Source organism: Macaca mulatta, chromosome 1 (genome assembly GCF_049350105.2).
Source record: "Macaca mulatta isolate MMU2019108-1 chromosome 1, T2T-MMU8v2.0, whole genome shotgun sequence".
Classification (NCBI taxonomy): Eukaryota; Metazoa; Chordata; class Mammalia; order Primates; family Cercopithecidae; genus Macaca; species Macaca mulatta.
Genome location: NC_133406.1, coordinates 58,707,099 through 58,731,595, shown reverse-complemented (window position 1 = coordinate 58,731,595; position 24,497 = coordinate 58,707,099). Strand labels below are relative to the sequence as shown.

Sequence of the window (24,497 nt, the reverse complement as noted above, 5' to 3'; positions counted from 1 at the left end):
CAGCCATGAATCCAGGGCCTTCCAGCCCCGAGGCAGCCCCCCTCCCTCTGTGTCACGTCAGTCCTGAGTCTTTCCCCCAAGCCTGTCCACACCTCGTGGGCCCCAGTGAGAGGGTCTATCTCCTCCCACCTTGCACCTCCTCCTCCTTCAGATACTGGACGTCGCTGAGCAACCTGGTGGCATCCCTGCTCAACTCCATCCGCTCCATCGCCTCCCTGCTGCTGCTGCTCTTCCTCTTCATCGTCATCTTCGCCCTCCTGGGCATGCAGCTCTTTGGGGGGAGGTATGACTTTGAGGACACAGAAGTACGGCGCAGCAACTTCGACAACTTTCCCCAAGCCCTCATCAGCGTCTTCCAGGTAGGCTGTCCCTCTGTGTGGCCATCCTTCTGCGCAGTTGCTGAATCCTGCTTCTCTTGTCCTTCAAGATCAAGGTGGGCATCACGTTCTCCAGGAAACCTTCTCAGATCTGCTGGTTGAGTGCAATGTCCTTCTCTGGGCTCCCCTATCACCTGTGCGTCTCTCCATTGTGACACTTGCTTATTTGTCTCCTTCACTGTAGCTGCACCCACTTTGTCTGATTAGTCTTTGTTTCTGGTGCCCAGCACAGTGCTGGCCTACTACAGGATAGTATGACTGGGTTAGGGATGGCCTGGGAGTCTAGATGCATGCTTTCTCTCCCATGTGCTACTCAGGTCTCAGGGCAAAGTCAGATAAGGGGAGCTTTTCCTCCCCAAGGCTGAGAAAGCCCCAGAGAAACACAAACCATTTCTCACTCTGCAGGCGCGGCACAGCCAGTTCACTATCAGCCACCCAACGGAGCATGGCTGTGGCCCAATGAGAAGCTTTCAGGGCCCCTGGCCTCCTGGAGGAGTTTTCTTTTTTTTTTTTTTTTTTTTTTTTGAGACGGAGTCTCGCTCTGTCACTCAGGCTGGAGTGCAGTGGCCGGATCTCAGCTCACTGCAAGCTCCGCCCCCCGGGTTCACGCCATTCTCCTGCCTCAGCCTCCCGAGTAGCTGGGACTATAGGCGCCCGCCACCTCGCCCGGCTAGTTTTTTGTATTTTTTAGTAGAGACGGGGTTTCACTGTGTTAACCAGGATGGTCTCGATCTCCTGACCTCGTGATCCGCCCGTCTCGGCCTCCCAAAGTGCTGGGATTACAGGCGTGAGCCACCGCGCCCGGCCCCTGGAGGAGTTTTCTTAGTGTAGACGTGGAAACATTCCTCTCTGGAGTGGCCCATATTTCATGAGTGACGCCTCCCTTTTGTACCAGTGAGAGATGCAGTGTGTGATCATCCATCGGTCCTGTGGATGGCTTTGCCCACTCTTTCTTCCATTAGCCCTACTGGCTGGTCAGGCCTTGGGCCTTTCAAGAAACTTGACATTTCACATGACTTCTAAGGCCAGAATAACAGGAGGCCTGGGTGGGTGCAGCACAGTGAAGCCCGGGGATTAGGAACAGAACAGGGAGGTGGCAAGCCCACAGTCCAATTCCTTGTCCGTAGAGAGCAGTGATAAGCTTCTATATCACTGGAATAGGGGTTTTGTTTTGTTTTTTGAGATGGAGTCTCACTCTGTCACCCTGACTGGAGTGCAGTGGCACAGTCTCAGCTCACTGCAACCTCCACCTCCTGGGTTCAAGCGATTCTCCTACCTCAGCCTCCCAAATAGCTGGGATTACAGGTGTCCACCACCATGCCTGGCTAATTTTTGCATTTTTAGTAGCAATGGGGTCTCACCATGTTGGCCAAGCTGGTCTCGAACTCCTGACCTCAAATGATCCACCCACCTCGGCCTCCCAGAGTGATAAGTTACAGGCGTGAGCCACCGCACCCAGCTGGAATAAGGGTTTTGGGGAGAGCAGGGGCTGGCCACCTGGACTGTGGAATGAAAAGAGGGAAGGTCTGAGAGAACCACAGAGTTGGAGGAGACCTTCGGTCTATGCGGTCCCAACAGAAGACTCTCAGGCCCCTCTGTGTTCCCGAGCCCTCGTTCCTCCCTCCACACAGGTCCTGACGGGTGAAGACTGGACTTCGATGATGTACAATGGGATCATGGCCTACGGTGGGCCGTCCTACCCCGGCATGCTTGTGTGCATTTACTTCATCATCCTTTTTGTCTGTGGCAACTGTATCCCCTTAGGAGCAGGGTGCAGAAAACAGCTTAGGGAGGGGGTGGGGGAAAGGGCTTAAAATGGGAGTCAAGGGTGTCCAGTTTCTAGGTAGCCAGGCCCACTGGCTGGAGGGGAGCTCCCAGGCCCTTGGGGTAGGGGGTTAGGACATAACAAATGCAGGTATAGCTGTAGAATAATTCTTTCTGCCAAAAGATGAGAGACTCACAGGGGTGTTTGGCTACAGCTGGGAGGAATTAAAAGCCCAGTAAGGTCAGTGAGCCTAGAGCAGTGGGGAGGAAGGATAGAGCTTTGCTGAAGAGCATGAAGATGGTGGGACAGCCTGCTCCAAAGGTTCGGAGGCAGGCAGGGAGCCACCAGGACCCTGTGGCCGGGATGCTCAGCCTGAGCGCTGGGACCAGAAAGATGGAGCCAGGACAGGCCGAGAGATGAGAGGAGCAGATATGAGGGTGAGGTGGATGGGACTGGAGAGATACTGGCAGTGCCTGAGGCATCCTGGTGCCTGCACCATGGAATGTGATACTGTGGGGAGTGGGGGGGAAGGGCACCGTTGTTCCCCGACTCATGCGTGCCTCGCATGGGTCTCACTTGTTTTGCCTCACTGGCTCTCCACGCAGCTCAGTGTGGGATCTGGGACCAGTCTGGACAGGAAACGGATGGTTCAAGGTCACAGTGGATTCAGGCTCCTTCCTGGGTAGTCTCCACAGGCGTGCCTCCCTGAGGGCCTTCCACTATGACCCTGGACCCACACCTTCCCATGGATAGCTCTGGGAGTAGGGTTAGGTGCTGCCCACATGCAGGCAGGCAGGATTCCTGCCCACAGGCTCCCTTCCACCTACAACCGAAGGCTCCTTAGCTAAACCCGCTCAGACATCCTGCTCAATGTCTTCCTGGCCATTGCCGTGGACAACCTGGCCGAGGCGGAGAGCCTGACTTCTGCCCAGAAAGCCAAGGCTGAGGAAAGAAAACGCAGGAAGATGTCCAAGTGAGTGCTTCCTTAGTAGGAAGGGACCTGGAGTGCTCAGCCGTGGCCATGGCCTTCCAGCTCTGAACAAACGATCAGGGTCCCTGACATGGTAACACCCACCTTAGTGGGCAAACTTCTGCAACCTGCGCATGGAGATGGCTGAGGTCCTTCCCTGTGGACAGGAACAGAGACATGTTGGCCTTCTGGACAGACAGGCCTCAGGATGCAGAATGCCAGAGCCTCAGAGCCCGGCCAGTTGAGCACGGCTCCCCCGGGGAGGGATCCTGGGAATTCCCTTCCTAACCCTGTTACTGAGTCGCCATGCTTCTGGGAGAGAGGTGTTGCCCTTTGCTGAGCCTCAGGCATCCTCTCTTCTGTGAAGTGGCCATTGGCTTCTCAGGTTCTTCACAATTCTCTCCATCTGTGACTTTGTCAGTGAATTCTTTGTAGCCTGGGACCCTCCTCTGGAGTGGAAGCCGACTGGTGTTCTAGACAGTGTTTCTCAAACTCTAACTGCAAAAAAATCACCTAGGGATCTTGTTGAAATGCTGATTCTGTTTCAGCTGGTCCAAATCAGATAGGGCAGGGTCGTAGTTCTACATCGAACAGGCTTCCAGGTGGTGCCCATGCTGCTGGTTGGAGGATTATGCTTTGAGTACCTAGGTTCTAGACAGAGTCCCGCTTCTTCCAATGCCCATGCCTACAGGAATGGGACACCCGTTCCTGTGGAGGCAAGATGGAAAAAGAGGGACTAGCAATGGAGTTCAGACATTTCTAAAGAGTTGGAGCCATCTTGGGCAAACCACTCTGGGCTTCCACTCTGTGAATGTTTATGAGATGTTTGTGAGCCCAAACCACATCTTGGGCTTCCACTCTGTGAATCTTGTATAAACACAGTACAAAGCCACATTCCACGCATTCACTATCAACCAACATTAAACATGGCTGACCAGTGAGCCACAGGTAGCCATGGGCCCATGCTGTGTGTCGGGCCCACTCACCATAGAGAAAGGAGTTACCTGAGCCCACTGCACTTCCCATCTGGGGGCTGATGCCACTCCTCCTACAGATCCCAGCCCTTGGTGTGGGATCCTCCTGAGGGTGTTGTCAGGCTCAGCAGACCCCTGAGAACTTTCTGGTTTGGCTTCCACTTTGGGTTTTCTAACTCAGGGGTCTCCCAGACAAGTCAGAGGAGGAGAAGTCCACGATGGCCAAGAAGCTGGAGCAGAAACCCAAGGGTGAAGGCATCCCCACCACTGCCAAGGTGAGCACCTCGTGGGGATGTTAGAGGCAGGCTGGGGGCTCTTCCAGTCCCATGGTTCCCCTCGTACCACAGACTACAGGTGGGATAGGTTGGGGAGGTGGGAGAGTTATCAGCCAGGTGAAGGCATCTCCCCGTGTCTGACTGGAGGGAGAGCCAACGAAGCCATCTCCAGGGACTCCTGTACTGAGAAGCACAAACTTCCCAATCTGAGAACCAGACTTCCCCAGCGTAGCAGCTTCCCACGCCAGACCAAGGAGGTACCTCCTCTCCTTAACACCCACTGTTCCACTGAGAGCCCCAGACCAGCTTCCACCACTGCTAGCCCCACCCTGCTTGTTCCCATCTGGCTCTGCTCACCATTCCTGAAAACTGAGGAACTGGAGTTCAAAAAGTCAGGGAACTGGGCCCAGAGGGGCTGGAGGTCCTGGCCTGGGAAACTCAACTCTCTCCTGGAGAACCAAGCAGTGGGTGTGTGAAGATAGAGTCAGACAGGCTAGGGCGGGCTCAGGCCTTGCCCTGTGGGAGCTTGTGCAGATTGTCTGGCCTTGCTGGGCCTGACCTCTCATTTGTAAAATGGGGGCGATCATAATATTCCCTGTCCCTTATCCTGTAGGGATGATTAAGTGAGCTGAACGCTAACAGGCTCTCCAGTATATGCTCACTGAGGGGAAACCGCAACTTCTTTTTCATTGTTATAGTCATTGTGTTCCTTCCTACAGCTGAAAATTGATGAGTTTGAATCTAATGTCAATGAGGTGAAGGATCCCTATCCCTCAGCTGACTTCCCAGGTGAGGATGCTGGAGACTGGACTGGAGCAGGGTGCTGGGGTAAAGTAGGGGTGTGCCGGTCCCTAATTCTCCCCGTGGGCAGTCTCTTGTGTGTCCCTACCTGGACCCCTCCATGTGGAGATCAGAACACCGGAGACATCCCTTCTGTGCAAATAAGCCATCTGCCAGCTTGTCTCTCCCAACAATGCACACAACAGAAAAACCCATACATTTTATTTTCATGTAACTCAGCAAGTATTTATTGAGTGCCATGGGTACTCAATAACTCATGTTATTTCATGTAACTCAGCAAGTATTTATTGAGTGCGTGGGTATACAAGTCTTGCCTGCCAGTCATGCAGTCATGGATCATACATGAGGATATACCTATCTATGTAGTAATGAGGCAGATTACTCACTATCCAGTGTCCAGTAGGACTGGGGGCCGGAAGGATACAGGGATGAATAGAACCATGACAGGCAGTGTGGGTAAGTTCAAGAGGAGGAGACAATGGTGGGGTAGGGGGACCATGGATAAGAAACAACCGTGGATAAACCACAAACATCTCATAAATGCAAATAGCCAGTGACTGCTGCAGAAATTCCATTTATCTGGACCAAGAAGAGGACAAGCAGAACCAGGCTGGATTAATCTTACCAGGCCACCTGGCAGAGCCCTGGGGTCCAAGAACTCTCTGAGTCCTGGGTCCTTTGGATCACCAGGTCAGTGGGTCAATTTTAGGTCTACTTGTCCCATCAGCTGATCAGCTACTTTTATGTCTACTTATGGAATCAGCTGATTAACATCTGTTTGCTCTGGTGACTCTAAGCTCCAGGTGGACTTTTGTGTTCCACACAGCACAGTGTTTGGCTCAGAGGAGGCCTCAATAAATTGAATTAATGAATGAATGCATGAAAGAAGTTTGCAAAGTGAAGTATGGGGAGAACGGAGCTGGTACAAGTAAGACTAATGAAATTTCTTCAAATATCCACCAGCAATGAATATTTGTGTTTTAGAATAACTCATTTTGAGTTGTTTCATCTAACAGTTACCACCTATTAGATGGCAGTGACTAGTGTGCAGGTGAGATGGTGGCTGACTGATAGGAAATCTGAGGTCAGGGAAAGGGAAGGGGCTGCAAAGAAATGAGGAAGGGAAGGGTAGAGGGGGTGTGGGCTGGGCAGCAGGAAGAGAGTCTTACCAAGGGAACTGAATGTGTTTATATCCTGCTTCTTTCTAAAAGTAGTTTGAAATGGCTTACAGCAAAAGATACGTGCAACGAAATTAAACTGGACATAGGCAGAGGAAGTAAGAAGGTGGGGGAAGGATGCAAATACGCTAACTCTAAGAATTAACGGTCTCTGTGATTAAGCATGAAATGTGTCTCTGGGGACTGTGGCAGGCTGGGCAAGACAGGAACTGTCAAGTTAGGCCACTCATTCTGAGGAATAAGAGTTTTAGCTTCTCGGGGGAACAGAAAAATTGGAATGTGACTTGGTGGGTTTGAGAACCCCTACAGGTGGCCATGATGGAGACAGTAGAATCCAGTAGCTCTTGGCTTCCCTCAAGGCCTCTGCCAGGGGCCAATAGGGGTAGGGAAGAGGTAGCTGTCAGGGGAGGGAACCAAGAGAAACCCCAGCTTTGTAGTCCCCCCACCGTCTGATCACAGGATTCTCCCACCCTGGGAGCTGAGGATTTCAGGTACTCAACTTCCTCACGTGGTCATGAGACCCAGTGAATGTGCTTGGAATGTCTGTCTCTTCCTCTATCCCCTGCTCCCATCCCCTGTACCTGGTGTGGTCCTGGGGACTGGGTGAAGCTCATGAAATTCTGATTGCTTTTTTCCATGCTGGAAGCTTCTCTGTGAAGTTACTATTTTTAAAATCCTAGTCCAGGAGAGGATCACAGAGTCCTTTTATTTCAACAACCCTCCTGCCCCTTGTCGGTTTCACAAATTGGAAAGCTGATGCTGACGAAGGACACAGACCTTCCCAGCACTGCACAGCAAGTTAGACGCAGAGCCGGAACTAGGACCCAGGTCTCCTCTTCTGAAGCAGGGTTCCCCACTCCATCCCCCAGCCTATGGATATTTGAGGCGGTGTGGACTGAGCCTTGAGACAAAAGATGCAGCCACAGAGTTACTTGGGCTTGCTCCTAGCCCCACTTCTGGAAGGTTGTGAGCCTCCCTTACCTACCCTTGACAGCTCAAATCTGCTCACTGTGAAGAAAAGGAGATGCCCAGGCTGAACTCTGCCAAAGCCCTAGGGTCCTAAGTCAGCCCAGTACCACCTTGCTTACCAGCTGCAGGGGCTCCTAGGAGGGCTCTGAGCACAGAAGCCACGGGCATAGCAAAGCATGGGAAGACACCCCTAATTCCTCCTTCTCTCCCCACAGGGGATGACGAGGAAGATGAGCCCGAGATCCCACTGAGCCCCCGTCCACGCCCCCTGGCTGAGCTGCAGCTGAAAGAGAAGGCCGTGCCCATTCCAGAAGCCAGTTCCTTCTTCATTTTCAGCCCCACCAATAAGTAGGTGCCCCTTGGCTGCTGTGGGGGTGATTGATGAGGCTCTCATCTGCTTCCCTGCCCTAGTAAAAACCCCCATCTGACTCTCCATGCCTACAGTTATACTATGAGAAACTCAGTGTTTTAGCTTAAAGTCTTGGGCCCTGTTTAAAATGCTAGTATATCTGGGAAAAGTAATGCTTTAAACCTTATCAGTTATTTACACCTAAGAGGGACCTGTTTATTGATTCCTTTCTGAAAGAATAGCTTTAGACAGGACAAGGGGGAGAGAGCAAGGGAAGCTATAGTTTCTATGGGCTTCATTATTTTACACCTTTAAACTACACACAGGTCATAGTCTCTATGTTTCATCTGTCTGCCTCATGGCTAGAGACCAGCCTGTCCCATTTTCATCTGATGGGAAACCTCAGGGTGGTGCCATAATCGCAGGAAGGGGCAGGTGGTGGGAGGGGCTTGGCTGGGAGGCAGAACTAAGGCTTTAGAAACAGAATGAGGGGTTAGGGCCCCCTGTGTGTCCAGCCAGAGGACGCCGCAGGTGCAGGGCTGCACTTCTCTACTGGCCGGGGAGGAGCAGGAGGTATATCCCGTGTCCCTCCACAGGATGGAGGCTGATGAGGCCAGAGCCTCCAGCAGCTCACAGCTCCCCTGCCCTCCCTAACTCGCCCCACCAGGATCCGTGTCCTGTGTCACCGCATCGTCAATGCCACCTGGTTCACCAACTTCATCCTGCTCTTTATCCTGCTCAGCAGCGCTGCACTGGCTGCGGAAGACCCCATCCGGGCTGATTCCATGAGGAATCAGGTGATGGGCCTCACCCTCTCTGCTGCTCAGCACCCCTGCCCCCTCCAGCCTCAGCCTGGTGCCCAGGGTTCAGCTGTATCCTCTATGTGGCGACAGGCATCAGAGTTTCTTAGAGTTCAATTTCTCAGGGCTAGGACTGCCCACTCCACTCCTTCTGAATGGCACAGGCTGGGGCACAGACTGGCTCTGACTGCCTGCTTTAGTGTTGCTGCTGCTGATGATACTTTTGCCCCTTCCTCCTCTCACTGGCTGCTCCCTTCCCTGCCCTGTCCCTAGATCCTTAAACACTTTGACATCGGGTTCACCTCTGTCTTCACTGTGGAGATTGTCCTCAAGGTAAGTGAGGCTGTGGGGCAGCCCTGGGGAGGGAGTATCCCTGATGTGGCTCCAGCTTACACACACCGAACTCAGGGGCTGGAGAGAAGTGGAAAAGAGGTGGAGAGTGGCAGGAAAGACTCACGGGACCCAGCACACCGGGCAGACCCACAGGTGTCTGGGTGGGGGGCTGGAGAGTGAAGCCCAGCCAGCCTGTGGCTCCCCTATCCACAGAGTGTAGCCCATGTCTTGAAGCCTCAGGCATTTTTCTTTTTAGACGTAGTCTCGCTCTGTCACCAGGCTGGAGTGCAGTGGCGCTATCTCAGCTCACTGCAACCTCCGCCTCCTGGGTTCAAGCAATTCTCCTGCCTCAGCCTCTCAAGTAGCTGGGACTACAGGCGCATGCCACCACATCCAGCTAATTTTTTGTATTTTTAGCAGAGACAGGGTTTCACCACGTTGGCCAGGATGGTCTTGATATCCTGACCTTGTGATTTGCCCGCCTCAGCCTTCCAAAGTGTTGGGATTACAGACGTGAGCCACCACGCCTGAAGAAAAACTCTAGCATTTTTCTTCCATACAGTTAGCTTAAAAGCAGACCTGGTGGCCGGGCGCAGTGACTCACGCCTGTAATCCCAGCACTTTGGGAGGCCAAGGTGGGCAGATCACCTGAGGTCAAGAGTTTGAGACCAACCTGGCCAACATGGCGAAACCCCGTCTCTACTAAAAGTACAAAAATTAGCCAGGCGTGGTAGCGGGTGCCTGTAATTCAACTACTCAGGAGGCTGAGGCAGGAGAATCACTCGAACCCCAGGAGGCAGAGATTGCAATGAGCTGAGATCGTGCCACTGCACTCCAGCCTGGGTGACGAGAGAGACTCCATCTCAAAAAAAAAAAAAAAAAAAAAAAACATGAGCAGAGCTGGGGAGCTGTGTGATTTGTTGTCCCTAGACCTCTGTTACCAGCAACTGGAAAGGCCTTTTCCTTAAAGAGTCCCCAGAGAAGTGACCGCTGCCCTGAGCTGGATTCCTGGCAGCTCGCCCCATCATGCCTTTTCCACACCTTACCCACAGCACATCACTGCTCACCCATTCCCAACACAGATGCATGGGGTTCCAGCCATCCTGAGGGTGGTGGGCTCTGTGGGCAGAGGGAGGATCCATCTGTAACTGAAATCCAGTAGCCCTAGTGTGTACATTCACAAACTAAGAGAGGAGAGGCTAGCCAAGCCCCAGGAATAGGTTCAGAGCAGGCTGTGGTGTGAAATCAGGACAGTACCTTATTTCAGGGCCTCTACTATTGAAGGAATTGAGTAGAGGGAGATGGTGGCTTCCTCAAGGTCAAGAAGTTTGTGGAGTTTGGGGCATGAGAGCCAGACCCTGAACAGACCCTGAAGTTGGACAGGCCTTCACTGGGTAGAGATAGCTAGAGCAGCCTAGGACAGACGGTAGCAAGTGCATTATAAGAAGATTTGGAGACATTGCCAGAGAGGACAAAGTGGCCCCTTTGGGCTGGGATATATTGCACATACAGGGAGGCCTGGGTGCTGAGTCTGAGAAGGCAAATTAAGACAAAATCATATAGGTCCTTCAATGCTGGGAAAGGTTTCAGCCCCGTTTGATTTTAAGGGCATAATGCATTTGTGCAAAGGCCTGGGAGATTATTAGAGAATATATCAAAGAAACTGAGAGGGGAGCAAGAAGGCAGGTGCTGGGAAGGAGATGGAGAAGGAGGAGAGAAGGCCCAGGACCCCTGAAGTCTTGGAGGGCTTGTTCAGCCTGATTCAGCAAGCCACCAGGCAGAAGGGATTGCCCAAAAAGCTTTCCAGGAAGGAGGAGAAATTTTGTGTCACAAAGGAGACAGTGGGGCCAGGGCCTCCCACTCTGTGGCCCCCTGGGAAAGGAGACCCAGGGTTCCCTATGGCATGTGAAGAAAGAGACTTCTGGCCCAGCTGCCCATGGGAAGTCCCCAAACTTCAACACTGTGAGCAGAGATAGGAAATGCATTTAGGCCACTGCAACGAGTTGAGTGAAATATAGAGATTTCTGGAAGATTATTGCCTCAGTAAGTGCTCCCCTGAGCAGAGGCGAGAAGCCCATGTCTGTGGGAGACAGGCCTATTCCCCAAGCTCCTCCACCCAGGCTGCTGCCTCTGTCTCCCCAGATGACGACCTATGGAGCCTTCCTGCACAAAGGTTCCTTCTGCCGCAATTACTTCAACATGCTGGACCTGCTGGTGGTGGCCGTGTCCCTCATCTCCATGGGACTTGAGTGAGCAGCGTCAAAGACCAGCCCTGGGCACTGACCACTCTCTACTCTGTGCCAGGGCTTTGTAATGGGAGGCCCACCCATGTTGGTGGGCCCCTGCCACAAGAGGAGGGTCTCTCAGGGCCTCTGATGGGGGCTGGGGTCCTGTGGGTTGTCACCAGCTGGAGTGTGAGTTGCCACCAGCGAAGTGGGCAGCACTCTGTTCTGGAGACTGGCAGGGGATGCAGAGAGGAGGAAGTGGTCCCTCCCTCCCCCACCCTGCGGGGAGCACAACCCCTGCCTTCAGGGTGCTCATTGTCTGATGGGAGGGATGGAGCCTCTAGCCACCCACAGGGGAAGGCTGTATTCTGCTTCACGACACACCCATGAGAACACAGTCCAGACAGCAGGGGTGGCTGTGCCCTGGAGTAGGGCACACTCTCACAACTGGAGGAAAGGGAAGGGGAAGATGGGAGGGTTTGCAGGCAGAAAGGCAGCTGGTGTGGAGGGCGGGGTATGACTAGAGGCTCCACTGCAGACCGGGCTGGCTGGAACAGGCTGCCCTCAGCCCCCGCACCATTGCCATCCCCCCAGGTCCAGCGCCATCTCCGTGGTGAAGATCCTGAGGGTTCTGAGGGTGCTCCGACCACTCAGAGCCATCAACAGAGCCAAGGGGTTGAAGGTGAGAGAGGGCCTGGGCATGAGCCCCGGAGAGGGATGGGAGGGTTACAGGGGCCTCCTGACTCCAGAAACTTCAGCCCAGCCATGGCTGGGACCCCTGTCCCATCTCCCTGGCCAGATAGAGGGGAGGATGAGGCTGGGGTAGCCGTGCCTCCCCACCAGCCTCTCCCCGCCTCCAACTCATCAGGAGGCAGCAAGTCTTGCACTCCTGAGGTTTCCTCAGCTGGGTTAGCGGGGTTACAGTGAGTGCACCCCCAGCCCCCATTGGCCCCTCTCTCCCCAGCACGTGGTGCAGTGCATGTTCGTGGCCATCAGCACCATCGGGAACATCGTGCTGGTCACTACCCTCCTACAGTTCATGTTTGCCTGCATCGGCGTCCAGCTCTTCAAGGTGAGGCCCTGCCTGCGCAAGCAGCTCCCGCTCCCACTCCCAGCCCTGGTGCCCACTCTCAAGCAAAAGGAGCCCCAAATTGTGAAAACAGATGTCTTTGAATGCAGTTTTTCATACGAGAATATTTTATTTTGAAAAATAGGTCTTCACCACACCAAACACGTAAGTCTGCAGAAAACTAGTAAGGCATCATTACATTTAAATAGCACCTTGAGTTCCACAAAAGCAGCCCGATGATAATCTCAGAAACAGTCAATGGGCTTCTAACACTACTGAAATGGTAGCAGAGGGTCATGTGTCTATTGAGTTGAAGTTAAAATACAATTCAAGCACCATCTCTTAAAGCTATTGTCATGCACTTAGAATTCTATCAAACAAAACAAGAAAACGGTTAGTTTGATGTCCATCTTCTAAATTTGACTATGAAACTTCAGTCTATAAATACAGCTCTCCTAAATCAAACTTTTAAGAGGCAGCCGTCTTTCAATGATGGTCAATAGCTTTAAGAGATCAATGAGCTAAAATGAAAACCTGACAACAACTATCTTAAGCTCTTCAAAAAATTAAATACACAAGCAACACAACACGTTGAGACTCAAAGTGAATTTGCTTCAATTGAATGCACAGAGTTTTGAGGCTAATATATGGCAAGTCCAGATCCTGTTTCCTCAGTGATATCCATTCTGGGCCTCTGTGGTTCTGCTGACCACCACTGCCATTGTGCCATTGTATCTGCTCTCTCCCTGCCCCTGCATGGCTTCTCCTTGGGGAGGGAGGACCCTCCTCCCAGAGCCCTGCAGCCATTCCTCTCCCTTCCCACCCTTGCCCACTTCCTCCCATCCTGCCAGGCCTGTCTGTGCCAATCATATGCCCTATCCCAGACCCACACTCCGCCTCCATCAGTGCAGCTGGGCTGTGGCAGCCCATCTTCCCTGCTGGTATGTCTGGCATCATCCACATCTACCGGGAGCTCCTAAGGCTGAGAGTTCATCATCTCACATCTGGAGCCAACCTTATTCTTTTCTCACTTTCTTAGGGGAATACAGCTATTCAGTTCCTCTCTAGGAATCAGCCCTATAAAGATGTCCCTCCCACAGAACCCTGATTTCAGATGTCTCTGGCCCTCAGATCATTGGCAGGACAGAGAAATTGATTTCTGAATATACACCAACACCTTTGACACTTCCTGCATGACCCAGCTGCTCCTCCTACCACCAAAGCACAATCTTTCAAAGTTATGATTACGTAACCTCAGTCAGTCTTAGACAGGCAATGGCATCATCTTACAATCATTCATTCATTCAACAAACATGTACGGAGCATGTTTTCCATACATGAGCCAGGGCCTCTGCTAGAGCTGAGGGCCTTACAAGCCAAATCCTCCCAGAGGGCAGGGAACAGGCTATGAGAGAAACAGCAGCGTGAAGCTCCCAGAGGACCTTCGGGGGTAACAGGTCTTGTCGGTCCCTGTCCTGGAGGGATGGGAGGGATGGGAGTATTTATTGTGTCTGGCCACTCTGCCAGCTGCATGTGGCCTTCTCCCCCTGGCCCAGCTGAGGGCTGTCCACCTCCTGCCCCCCAGCCCCTTCCTCTGCCAGGCTTGGGTCCCCAGAATCCCCTGAGGGCAGAGTCTGTGTCTGCCTCATCCCTTCGTCTGGCCCCCTGCCCAGGGGCTAGTGCAGAGGAGGCCCACCAGACACGCTCCCTGAAGGAATGAATGAGCCGCTGCCCTTCCTCTGGCTTCCACGTCCCTTCCAGACAAGCAAGAGCAATTGCCTGTCAACACCCAATTCTCACCATGCTTTAGTCTGTCATTAAAAGACCCCCCAGCTCCTGCCTTCCAGGAAGTCCTAGAAGCATAACACTGCCAATTGGCATTTGATGTTGCATTTGACTCCGTGGAAGCTTGCCACGTGCATTCCACGTTATAGCAGAGAGTCAAGCTTTGCTTCCCATAGTAAATTGTGCATTTGATGTTAAGTGCCCAGGATCTGCCCAGCGGCAGCTCTATCCACTCCCTGCTTACCCCCCAGTACCACCTGCCTCACCTTCACCCTCTGCTCCAGCAACTACAAAAAGGGCATGTAGTAGGAACAGCGCAGACCTGTGCGGCAGGGGCAGTGGGGGGCAAGGTCCAGCTGTGTCTTTAGCTAGTGCTGTGTCCTTGGCCGAGGCAGTTTCCCTATCTGAGTCTTTGAAGGAACTGCACCAGAATCCGTGGATCTCAAGCCTGATTTAGCCTCCTTAATACCTAGCCACCCTGCTCGGCATGGTGGCTCACGCCTGTAATCCCAACACTTTGGGAAGCCGAGGTGGGCAGATCACTTGAGGTTGGCAGTTCAAAACCAGCCTGGCCAACATGGTGAAACCCCTTCTCACTAAAAATACAAAAATTAGCTGGGCATGATGGCACATACCTGTAACCCAGGTACTCAGGAGGCTGAGGCAGGAGAATTGCTTGAATCGGGGAGGCGGAGATTGCAGTGAGCCGAGATCATACCACTGCACTCTTGCCTAAGTGACAGAGCGAACTTAAAAAAAAAAAAAAGACCTAGGTATCCACTACTTTCATTCAAACATGTTGTTCAGGGGTCCAATCTGTGACACAGATAAAAGGAGCAAGTGCTCTGGCCAAAGTCAGTGCAGAGGAGCACAGAGCCCCCCTACCCAGGCCTTGGGCTAGGACATGGGACCCTGCTTGACTTTGAGACAAGTTGAGTCATCAGAGCCCAGCTGGGCTCCAACTCTGCGGCTCCTGCCCCACTGGCAGGAGGATGGTGGTGGGAGGTGGGCAGCCCCTCCTCCTCGTTCCATAATGGGAGACCGAAGAAGGCCTCCTGCAGCAGTACGGGATGTGAGGGGCTCAGCTCCCCGATGGAGGGGCAGGGGCAGAGCTGCACTCATGTACATCCCCTCAGCCCATCAGGGGCACTCAGTAAATGCCCCTCTGAGGCACTGCCTTCTCAGTCTTGGCAGCATCTAGGCTGGGTGGGAAAGCCCTGGGCGAGCTGTGGGAATGAACGATGGTGAAGAAAGGAGACTGCTCTGGGGCCCTGCCCCAAGGGCGAGTTCATGCCTCTGAGAGGAAGAGATCCTTTTTCCAGATGCTTGCCTTCCCTCCCCGCTTCCACTGTTCACTCCCAGAGCCCACTTTTCTATCCTGTTTCCATGACAACATACCTCCCTCCCTCCCTCCCTCTTTCTCCTGGCTGCAGGGGAAGTTCTTCAGGTGCACCGACTTGTCCAAGATGACAGAGGAGGAGTGCAGGTACACGGGGCAGGGAGCACGGCGGGATGGTGACAGGGCAGGGAGCACTGTGGGACAGTCACAGGGCAGGGAGCACAGCGAGATGGTCACGGGGCAGGGAGCACTGTGGGATGGTCACGGGGCAGGGAGCACGGTGGGATGGTCACGATGCAGGGAGTACTGCGGGACAGTCACGGGGCAGGGAGCACGGCGGGATGGTCACGGGGCAGGGAGCACTGTGGGACAGTCACGGGGCAGGGAGAACGGCAGAATGGTCATGGGGCAGGGAGCACTGTGGGACAGTCACGGGGCAGGGAGAGTGGCGGGATAGTCACGGGCAGAGAGCGTGGCAGGATGGTCATGGGGCAGGGAGCACTGCAGGACAGTCACGGGGCAGGGAGAGCAGTGGGACAGTCACGGGCAGAGAGCACAGTGGGACAGTCACTGGCAGAGAGCGCGGCGGGAGGGTCACAGGGCAGGGAGCCCTGTGGGACGGTCACAGGGCAGGGAGCACCGTCGGACAGTCATGGGGCACGGAGAACTGCGGGACAGTCACGGGGCAGGGGATTGTGTGTTGGTGGATGATGGCCCTTCAAGCTGGAAACTGGGGAAGCTCAGCCTTTAGGCCTAAGAGGGATGCTCACAGAGGCCCCTTTCCTCGGGCTTGCCCAGCGATGTCCCCTCGGGTCCCAGATCCAGACCTTCATTTCTCCTGCACACCCCCCACCCAGGGCCCAGAGGATGTGGGTGGGGCAAGGCAGCCCAGCCGTGCCCTGTGGAGTGACTGGGCCTCACTGCCACAGGGGCTACTACTACGTGTACAAGGACGGGGACCCCATGCAGATAGAGCTGCGTCACCGTGAGTGGGTACACAGCGACTTCCACTTCGACAATGTGCTCTCAGCCATGATGTCCCTCTTCACGGTCTCCACCTTCGAGGGATGGCCTCAGTGAGTGGGGGCTGGGGCCTAGGTCCCTCATGGGCGTGGTCAGGTAGGACCAGGCAGCCAGCCTGCCCTTCTGCAGCCCCCATGGTGCTACTGCTATCTGTGACAAACCCACCAACTCTCTGATGGTTTGATGGTATGTTGACTGGTCACTCCAAAGTAGGCCTGACCAGGGGACTCTGACAAAATGTACTCAGTCCCCCATAGGTGTATGCCTCTCTGCCCACAGGGCAGATTGTTAATACTGATTGACTAGGGATAGATGGAGCAACCTCTGGAAAGGCAGGGCCATTCCAGGGTTGGGTCTGGTCTTTCCTGGCCCCGTCCTAACTCCTGTCCCATAACTTGACTGTTGAGAAGGCTCCCTTGGCTCGCCACAGCCAGTGGGATAAGGCCCATCCTTCCCAGCCTGACTCTCTGCCTTGTCACCCCGCCCAGCCTGTCCTCTCTTCTCTGCCCACCCCCAGGCTGCTGTACAAGGCCATAGACTCCAATGAGGAGGATGTGGGTCCCATCTACAACAACCGTGTGGAGATGGCCATCTTCTTCATCATCTACATCATCCTCATTGCTTTCTTCATGATGAACATCTTCGTGGGCTTCGTCATTGTCACCTTCCAGGAGCAGGGAGAGACTGAGTACAAGAACTGTGAGCTGGACAAGAACCAGGTGCCTGGGCCACCTGCCAGAGGTGGAGGGCAGAGCTCCAGCAGACCTCCTGCTGGCCCGAGCCCTAGGTCCAGCCAGGGAAGAGAGGCCTAAGGGTGACCCCAGAACCGCATTTGATGCCAAGTCCTGGCCTCCATGCACCCTACCCTATCTCCAGCCTGAAGCAATACAAGTTGGTAGAGTGGGTCTTCTCGTGGAACCTCATGATGCCCAGAGAAAGGAAGCCCTTCAGACCCCCAGGCTAGTCTAGAGCACCCATGGGAATGGGCTGTGATAACTCAAGGGGAACCCAAGAGCCCAACAAGATTCTTCCCCTAAACAGTGCAGAGTCCTCAGCCACAGCCTCTGGCCACAGCTGCTCCTGACTTGCCCGTCAAGCCCATGGATGTGGGTGTGGAGAGGGAGGGAGGGGCCTCTTGGTGCTGACCTGTCCTGTTGTGTGTGTTGCAGCGCCAATGTGTACAGTACGCCCTGAAGGCCCGCCCACTGAGGTGCTACATTCCCAAAAACCCATACCAGTACCAGGTGTGGTACGTTGTCACCTCCTCCTACTTTGAATACCTGATGTTTGCCCTTATCATGCTCAACACCATCTGCCTTGGCATGCAGGTAAGGGCTCCCCAGGAGACAAATGTCTGATCAGATTGGGACCTGGGCCTTGGGTAGGGCAGGGTGAGTAGGGCAGGATAGCCCGGATTCCCCCCAGCAGACATGTTCTGTGTACTGTGTGCTGAGGCGCTACATGGAATACAGAAGTGAACTGCACCCAGGCCTTGACACCAGGCACTTATGGCTTATTAAGGAGGTAATTCGAGCATAAAAATAGTATGGTAATTCTGCAAACAGGAGATAGCTATCACAGAAGGAAGAGAAAGTGTGGGAAGTAGAAAGTGCTTTCTCTGTTTTTCTTCTGCTGTTGCAAATCTGGATGGTTGAGTTGGCTGGAATCTTGGCTCTGGTCCCAAGAAAAATGGATTTAGTATTTGCAAAACAGGTGTCTCTCTTGAGAGTTGAGCACCGTTTATAGACAATATCATAATTAGCAGCATCGTTATCAAGCCTTGGTTAAGCATCTGATTCCTTAAGCCCTGTATAAATAGGATGGTGCAGCTAGGCTTCCTGCTCGTAAAAGCCCGAGACACACCCAATGATAAGAACACACACTGCAGGCCGGGCGCGGTGGCTCACGCCTGTAATCCCAGCACTTTGGAAGCCCGAGGCGGGCAGATCACGAGGTCAGGATATCGAGACCATCCTGGCCAACATAGTGAAACCCCATCTCTATTAAAAATACAAAAAATTAGCCGGGCGTGGTGGCGGGTGCCTGTAGTCCCAGCTACTCAGGAGGCTGAGGCGGGAGAATGGCGGGAACCCAGGAGGCGGAGCTTGCAGTGAGCCCAGATCACGTCACTGCACTCCAGCCCGGGCGACAGAGCGAGACTCTGCCTCAAAAAAAAAAAAAAAAAAGAACACACACTGCTAGGTCATGATGATACGGAAAGACAATCATTGAGCCAGGAGGCCCAGGTCGCAGAGGATCATCAGCACTGCCTTGTGTTTGGGGCCAAGTCAGGAAGCAGAATTGGACAGTCCTGCCGAGGCAGGGCAGGGTGGAGGCAGTCATCGGATCCTCCCAAACTACCTGGAAGGTTTTGTGGAAGAGGTAGAATTTCATCCACTTTCTAATAAAATGGTCAGAGATCTCTGGGAAAACTTACAAGGAAGTAGATTTAAGGAGGGTCATAGTGGTGGGTGACAGGGGCCTCACCATCGTGCCTCCCCATCACTGGGGGTGGTGTGCAGACACAGTAAGCTTGGTGAGCTCTCGGTTTCCCACTAGTAGACAGTGATAACACGGACTGTGGAACCCAGGGGTCTTCTTTCCTAGTCCTGTACCCAAATTACTAAACAGAACCTGTCACAGAGCCCTGCCTGGACGACCTCCCATGCTGGTCCTCCCAGATCTGATATGTAAACAAGCTCTGGCCCTGCAGCCCTGCATGTAAATGAACACACTCGACAGGACTTGGAATTGGAGCCCCTCCCCTCCTGTGTTTACCTCTTTTGTGGTGGGGGGGTAGGAGGAGGATGTTCATAAAATTTGGTGGAACTCAGGGGATTGCCAAAGCAGCTTCTAGTTTTCTGAGCTAAAACAAGGTGAGCAGGGGGCCCAAGAAAGGGTTGGGGCCTGCCCAGGAAGAGGCAGGGGCTCTGGGAATGCGATCTACAGGGTGGGCAAACCCAGCCCCCCTGACCCACTGTTCCTGTGTCCCCTCCACAGCACTACAACCAGTCAGAGCAGATGAACCACATTTCAGACATCCTCAATGTGGCCTTCACTATCATCTTCACCCTGGAGATGATCCTTAAGCTCATGGCCTTCAAGGCCAGGGTAAGTGTGGGGGCTGCAGGGCCAGTTGAGAAGCTGGGGCTGGGGGGGTGGGGCCTTCCAGTGGAACATCCACCCCATCCCTCATCCTATCAGGGCCCCTTTGCCCAGCACTTCTGCTCCCAACTTGCTCCTTTGCCCACTTCCACCTTCAGACACAGGGCAGGCAAATCTTCATGCAGCCAGAATTGACTGATGACAGAAAGACTCTGGGTGCCTCTTCCTTTGAGCTTCTCTTACATTCTCGCCTGCCCCGAAGTTTCTGAAGAACAGGCCCAGGGCTGGGGGAAAATCTTGCCTTGTCTCTTTGATTCTCAAGGCCATTCCCATGGTTCCCAGCACAGCCCTGTCAGTTCTGCACTGTCAAGCCCCAGACAGGATGTTCAGTGGGGTTCAGGGGATGAAAGATATCTCTATCTGGACCAGGACCCCAAATCCTGAGATCTCAACAATTCTCCCCTCCCCCCCCACTACTTTCTGCTCTGGAAGAGGGGAAATAAAGAGCAAAGGGAAGAGGAGGGTTGGAGTGGGGGAGCCCACTGGAGCACCAGTAGGGAGGTGGAGTCAGAGCACCCCACCTTGACCTGACCCGCAGCTCCACATTAACTCGAGTGGGACACTGTCCTCTGCTAGCAGCCAGAGATCCTTTCTCCCAAAGCTCACCCCCTCACTCTTCCATCCTTTTCCCTCCCAGGGTTACTTTGGAGACCCCTGGAATGTGTTTGACTTCCTGATTGTCATTGGCAGCATCATTGATGTCATCCTCAGCGAGATCGACGTGAGTATCAGGCAGGCAGAGCCATCACTAGCGTGGGTCCAAGAGCATGTGTTCAGTCCACAGATATTTGTGGGTTGCCCACTGTGTGTGCAACATGGAACCCCAGGGATTAAAAAGATGGAATGACAAGTCGTGGCTTCTCCCCTCAAGGGACTATCATCCTGCTGGGCGAAGAGATAACTCAGATACCAGGGAGACACCATGGGTGTACCTACTACACTATCAAAGGCAAGAGCTGTAATGGAAAGGAAAGTCATCTCTGAGTGGGGTGGTCAGAGAAGGCTTCATGGAGGTGGTGCCATCTGCCTGAAGGAAAGGGAGGTGGTGACTGGAGTTGGAGAGGAGAACAAGCACCTCAGGCAGGGCTATTGTAGGAGAGGCACAGAGCAGGAAATGCAAAGAAGGTTCAGGGCATGCTGAGTGGTCCAATTTATCGGAAGCATAAGAACATGCAGACACGAGAACGGAGAGGGCGAGGCTGGAGAGCTAAGCGGTGAGAGGGGGCTTCAGCTTTATGGAGCAGGCAGTGGAAAGTCACTAAAGGTTTTTAAACAGGGCAGTGGGAGGATTAGAGTCCTACTTCTTTTTTAAAAATATGTTTTTGGAATATGCAGATGGGGTCTCACCATGTTGCCCAGGCTGCTCTCCAATTCCTGGGCTCAAGTGCTCCACCTGCCTCAGCCTCCCAAAGTGCTGGGATTACAGGTGTGAGCCACCACGCTGAGCCCTTAGAGCTCTGCTTCTAAAAAGCTAGCCTGGAGGTGAGCGACAGGAAGTCAGAATGACTAAAATTAAGAGACCCGGTTAGAAGACTCACTCATTTATTTCTCAAATATGTACTGGGCACCTCCCGTGTGCCAGGCTAGGTTCTTGCTGCTGAGATACAGCAGTGAACAAAATTGTGGAACAAACTGGCAATAAATAAATCAATCCCTAATACGACAGGTATGACAAATACATAGTATTATACAGAAACATAAAGGGAAATAGGGGCTTAGAGTGGAAGAGCATGGGAGGGTGGTGTCCATATGACACTGTAGCAGAGACCTGAAGAAAGCAAGGGCATGAGCCATGCCAGAACGGGGGCCAGAGTGCTGGCAGAACAGGAGGCCAGTGCAAAGGCCCTGCAGCAGGATGGTACTTGCTGAGTTGGAGGAAGAGCAGCAGGCCCTTGTAGCTGGAGGACGGAGTGGTGGAGATGAGGTGAGAGAGTGGTGGAGATGAGGTAGGAGAGAGAAGGCAGGGGCCAAATCATCTAGGCCCTTGAAGGCCACGGTTACCATCTTGGATTTTATTCTGAGGGAGACGAGAGCCCTTTGGAGGGTTTAAGTGAGAACAGACTTTAGTTCTAAAACAATCACTGTGGCTGCTGTGTTGTGAACAAGCTAAACTGCAGGGGACACGAGGGCTGAGCCAGTGAGAGCAGTCAGGCGGTTCCCACAGTGATCCAGGTGAGAGGCGATGGGGGCCGGGGCTGGCTGTGGAGGCCGTGAGAAGGGATCCATGTCTGGATCTATTTTGAAGGTTGAGCTGATAGGAAGGCTCCCAGGATCTGGACCAAGGGGATGAGGCCTTGGCGGTGGAATGAGAAACAGCAGCAGGACCTGCCTTGTGAGGGGGATGAAAGGAGCAGGGAGGCAGTTCCAGCTGGAGAGGTCCACATTCAAGGTCTTAGAAGCGGAACCCTCCAGAGGCTGCCTTGCCGTGGGTCTGCAGCTGCAGGTTGCTGCAACGATGGAGGGCGGAGACTATCCGAGAGTCAGAGGCCAAAATCAAAAAACAGTTGCCCAAGTGGCATCCTAGGAGGGACACAGGGGAAGAGAGAAAAGATGAGCATTCTTCTTTCTGAGCCAGGGTGGGATGTCAGAAAGCTGGCTGGCCTGGCCATGAGGGATCCCAGCAGGGGACTGGCCCTAAAGCTAGGGGCTCAGCCATGCATAGGGCTTTCTTCTGAACTGCCCACTGCTCAACGGAAAGCCCTTTGGCTGTGCCAGCCTGTGGGGTGAACCTTAGGGTGAGTTGGGGATGGGGTGGAAAGATGAGCACTGGAGATGCCTGAGGTGGGGTGTGGGTGAGAGGAACAGCTGAGGAAAAGTCTGGAGTCTCTGAGGAAGGAGCCCTCAGCTGAGGCTGAGCTCTGGCAGGGAGTGGGGACTTGGCTGTCACACCAGCTGTCTGATGTGCTAGGGGAGGACCAGGGTGGGAATCCTGTTCACTCTCCATGCACAGAACAGTGACAGACAACCCCATCTGCTCAGATCCCCTGGGGGCGCTGAGCTAGTGAGGGCCAGGGTGGGCTCTGAGCAAAACCAATGCGCGTGTGTGTGTGTGTGTGTCTCTGTGTGTGTGTTGTGTATTTCCATCCACACTCAGTTTTTGCTGGGAAATAGTATCCCAAAAGGCTCCATGGTTTGACAGCAGCACTTCTCACCAGCACAGCCAGAGCCGAGAAATCTAAACAGCCAAAATAAACAGCCCAAGCTAAAAATAGTTACTTGTTAAAATCTGAGGTCTGTGTAGGGGAAGCCTGGATATATCAAAACGGTGTCTTTGGTGGTGGAGGCCAGCAGGGTGTCACTGGTTTTTATTTGATTTTTAGCAGATGTCCCTTACCAGTAGTGTCTGCTTAAAGTCACGTGAAGGTTGATTTACATACCTGATGTACAAACCAGGGAAAGGGCTAGGGGAGCACATTGGTTAGAACTTTCTGCAAGGACAGAAATGGTCTGCCCTGTCCAATAGAGTAGCCTCTAGCCACACATGTCTACTTGTCACTGGAAAAGTGGCTAGGGGAACTGAGGAACCGATTTCTGGTTTTATTCAATTTTCATTGTAATTCAAATAGTCACATGTGACTAGTGGCTACCATATTGGATAGCACAGGTATAGAACACTGGTCATCATCCTTGCTTGCATATGAGAATCACCTGGGGTGTCTTTAAACTTCTGAAGCCAGGTCCCATCCCCTAGAAGCTGACTTAATTGACCTAAGCGGAGACCCAGCAAAGACATGTGAATTTTTTGAGTTCTTCAGGTGATTCTGACATGCATCCAGGGTTGAGAACCAGTAGTCCAGGGAAAATCTGCCCCAAACGGTGTTGTTTAATGGGAAGACCAGTATGCCAGGGATCAGTCTACCTGTGGATAATTGGAAGATAAAACAATGACTTCTTTTGACCCAGGGCTCCAGAACAAGGGTGTCACATGAAGTGTGGTCCAAGGGAACAAATAGGAAGAAATTGCTCCCACACACCTCCCCACCTGCCCTTCAAGAGCCTGACTACTGAGATAGCAGCCTTGGTCCCAGATCCAGTCCGGGGCAGAGAAACATCTGCTGTGGGGATCTCAGACTCCCCCGGAGGAGTGTGCCCCTGGGAGATGGGACTTCCACAGGGGCCTGGACCCTGGCCTCAGGGCACTACAGATGTGAATCCATTTACAATGAGCAGGCATTTTCCAACGCGCCCTTGTTAGGGACATCCCCAGCATTACATAACCCAAACACATAAGAAAAACCCAAACCCTTGCCACCGGTAGCTGCATTTCCAAAATGAGAAGGGACCTGTCTGTGTCCAGCCTTCCCTCCCCTTCTTATTTTCTCGTCCCTGCCTCTTGCCTCACAGTTCCCACAGAGCTTCAGTCCTCACTCCCACCCACCCCGCCCCTGATTGACAGCCACGTGGGGTCTTTAGCCCCTGCCTCTGTCTTTTTCTCTTTAATTCTTCTGTGTGTCTGTCCTTTCTGACACGTCTCTTCACCTCCCTCCCACGTGTCCCTCCTCCTCTCTCTCCTCTCCTTCCCCTCCCCTCGTCTCTTTTCTCCACAGACTTTCCTGGCCTCCAGCGGGGGACTGTATTGCCTGGGTGGAGGCTGCGGGAACGTTGTAATTTCAGGCTGCACGAGCCTGCCCGGCACGCTCACCAGCTCCTGCCCTGCCACTTGCATGCATGGGCCTGGCTGCGTGGATTGCATGGGGTGGATCAGCACTCAGGGCTCCCTCCCCAGGGCAGGCCCGCTGAGGACCCAGGCTAGGCTCGGGTGGGGGCAGAGGCTCTGCAGTCAAGTGTGCATGGATATAGCAGCTTCCTCAGAGCCCTGGGAGATGGAGTGTGGGTTCTCTCTGGCATCATCTACGCAGATGGAAACAGTCCAGAGAGAACTGTGACCGCTGGCAAAGGACCTTAGTGACAGTTCATTGGGCACAAGGCCTTTGAGGACACAGGAAGCAGAGCAGGGACAGCTCTCCCCTTCCAGAGTAATTCGTGTGTCTAAGGCTGGCACAAGATTAGAGGCTTGCCTGGCTTAGAACAGCCGCGTGTGGGGTGGGAGTGATGGGGAGTAGCCACATTGAGTTTATGGCAATAGAGCAGCCAAGCTTT

The 24,497-nt window shown here is 53.5% G+C and overlaps 1 protein-coding gene across 3 annotated transcripts in view; it reads left to right on the top strand.

Moving 5' to 3' along the window:
- Positions 1-24,497, top strand: part of CACNA1S (calcium voltage-gated channel subunit alpha1 S) — a 74,944-nt gene that overhangs the window by 36,258 nt on the left and 14,189 nt on the right. For 2 of the 3 annotated variants that reach the window (XM_015120489.3, XM_078002571.1), the window contains exons 12-29: positions 152-359; positions 2,009-2,129; positions 3,001-3,115; positions 4,268-4,361; positions 5,081-5,150; positions 7,525-7,657; positions 8,326-8,455; positions 8,732-8,791; positions 10,934-11,040; positions 11,611-11,698; positions 11,981-12,088; positions 15,304-15,356; positions 16,139-16,285; positions 16,750-16,951; positions 17,402-17,560; positions 19,233-19,343; positions 20,035-20,118; positions 23,945-24,001. In XM_015120489.3, the coding sequence (XP_014975975.3) occupies positions 152-359; positions 2,009-2,129; positions 3,001-3,115; positions 4,268-4,361; positions 5,081-5,150; positions 7,525-7,657; positions 8,326-8,455; positions 8,732-8,791; positions 10,934-11,040; positions 11,611-11,698; positions 11,981-12,088; positions 15,304-15,356; positions 16,139-16,285; positions 16,750-16,951; positions 17,402-17,560; positions 19,233-19,343; positions 20,035-20,118; positions 23,945-24,001 (2,047 nt within the window). The remainder of the gene's footprint in view (positions 1-151; positions 360-2,008; positions 2,130-3,000; positions 3,116-4,267; positions 4,362-5,080; positions 5,151-7,524; positions 7,658-8,325; positions 8,456-8,731; positions 8,792-10,933; positions 11,041-11,610; positions 11,699-11,980; positions 12,089-15,303; positions 15,357-16,138; positions 16,286-16,749; positions 16,952-17,401; positions 17,561-19,232; positions 19,344-20,034; positions 20,119-23,944; positions 24,002-24,497) is intronic. The other variant, XM_078002574.1, reaches the window with a different exon arrangement.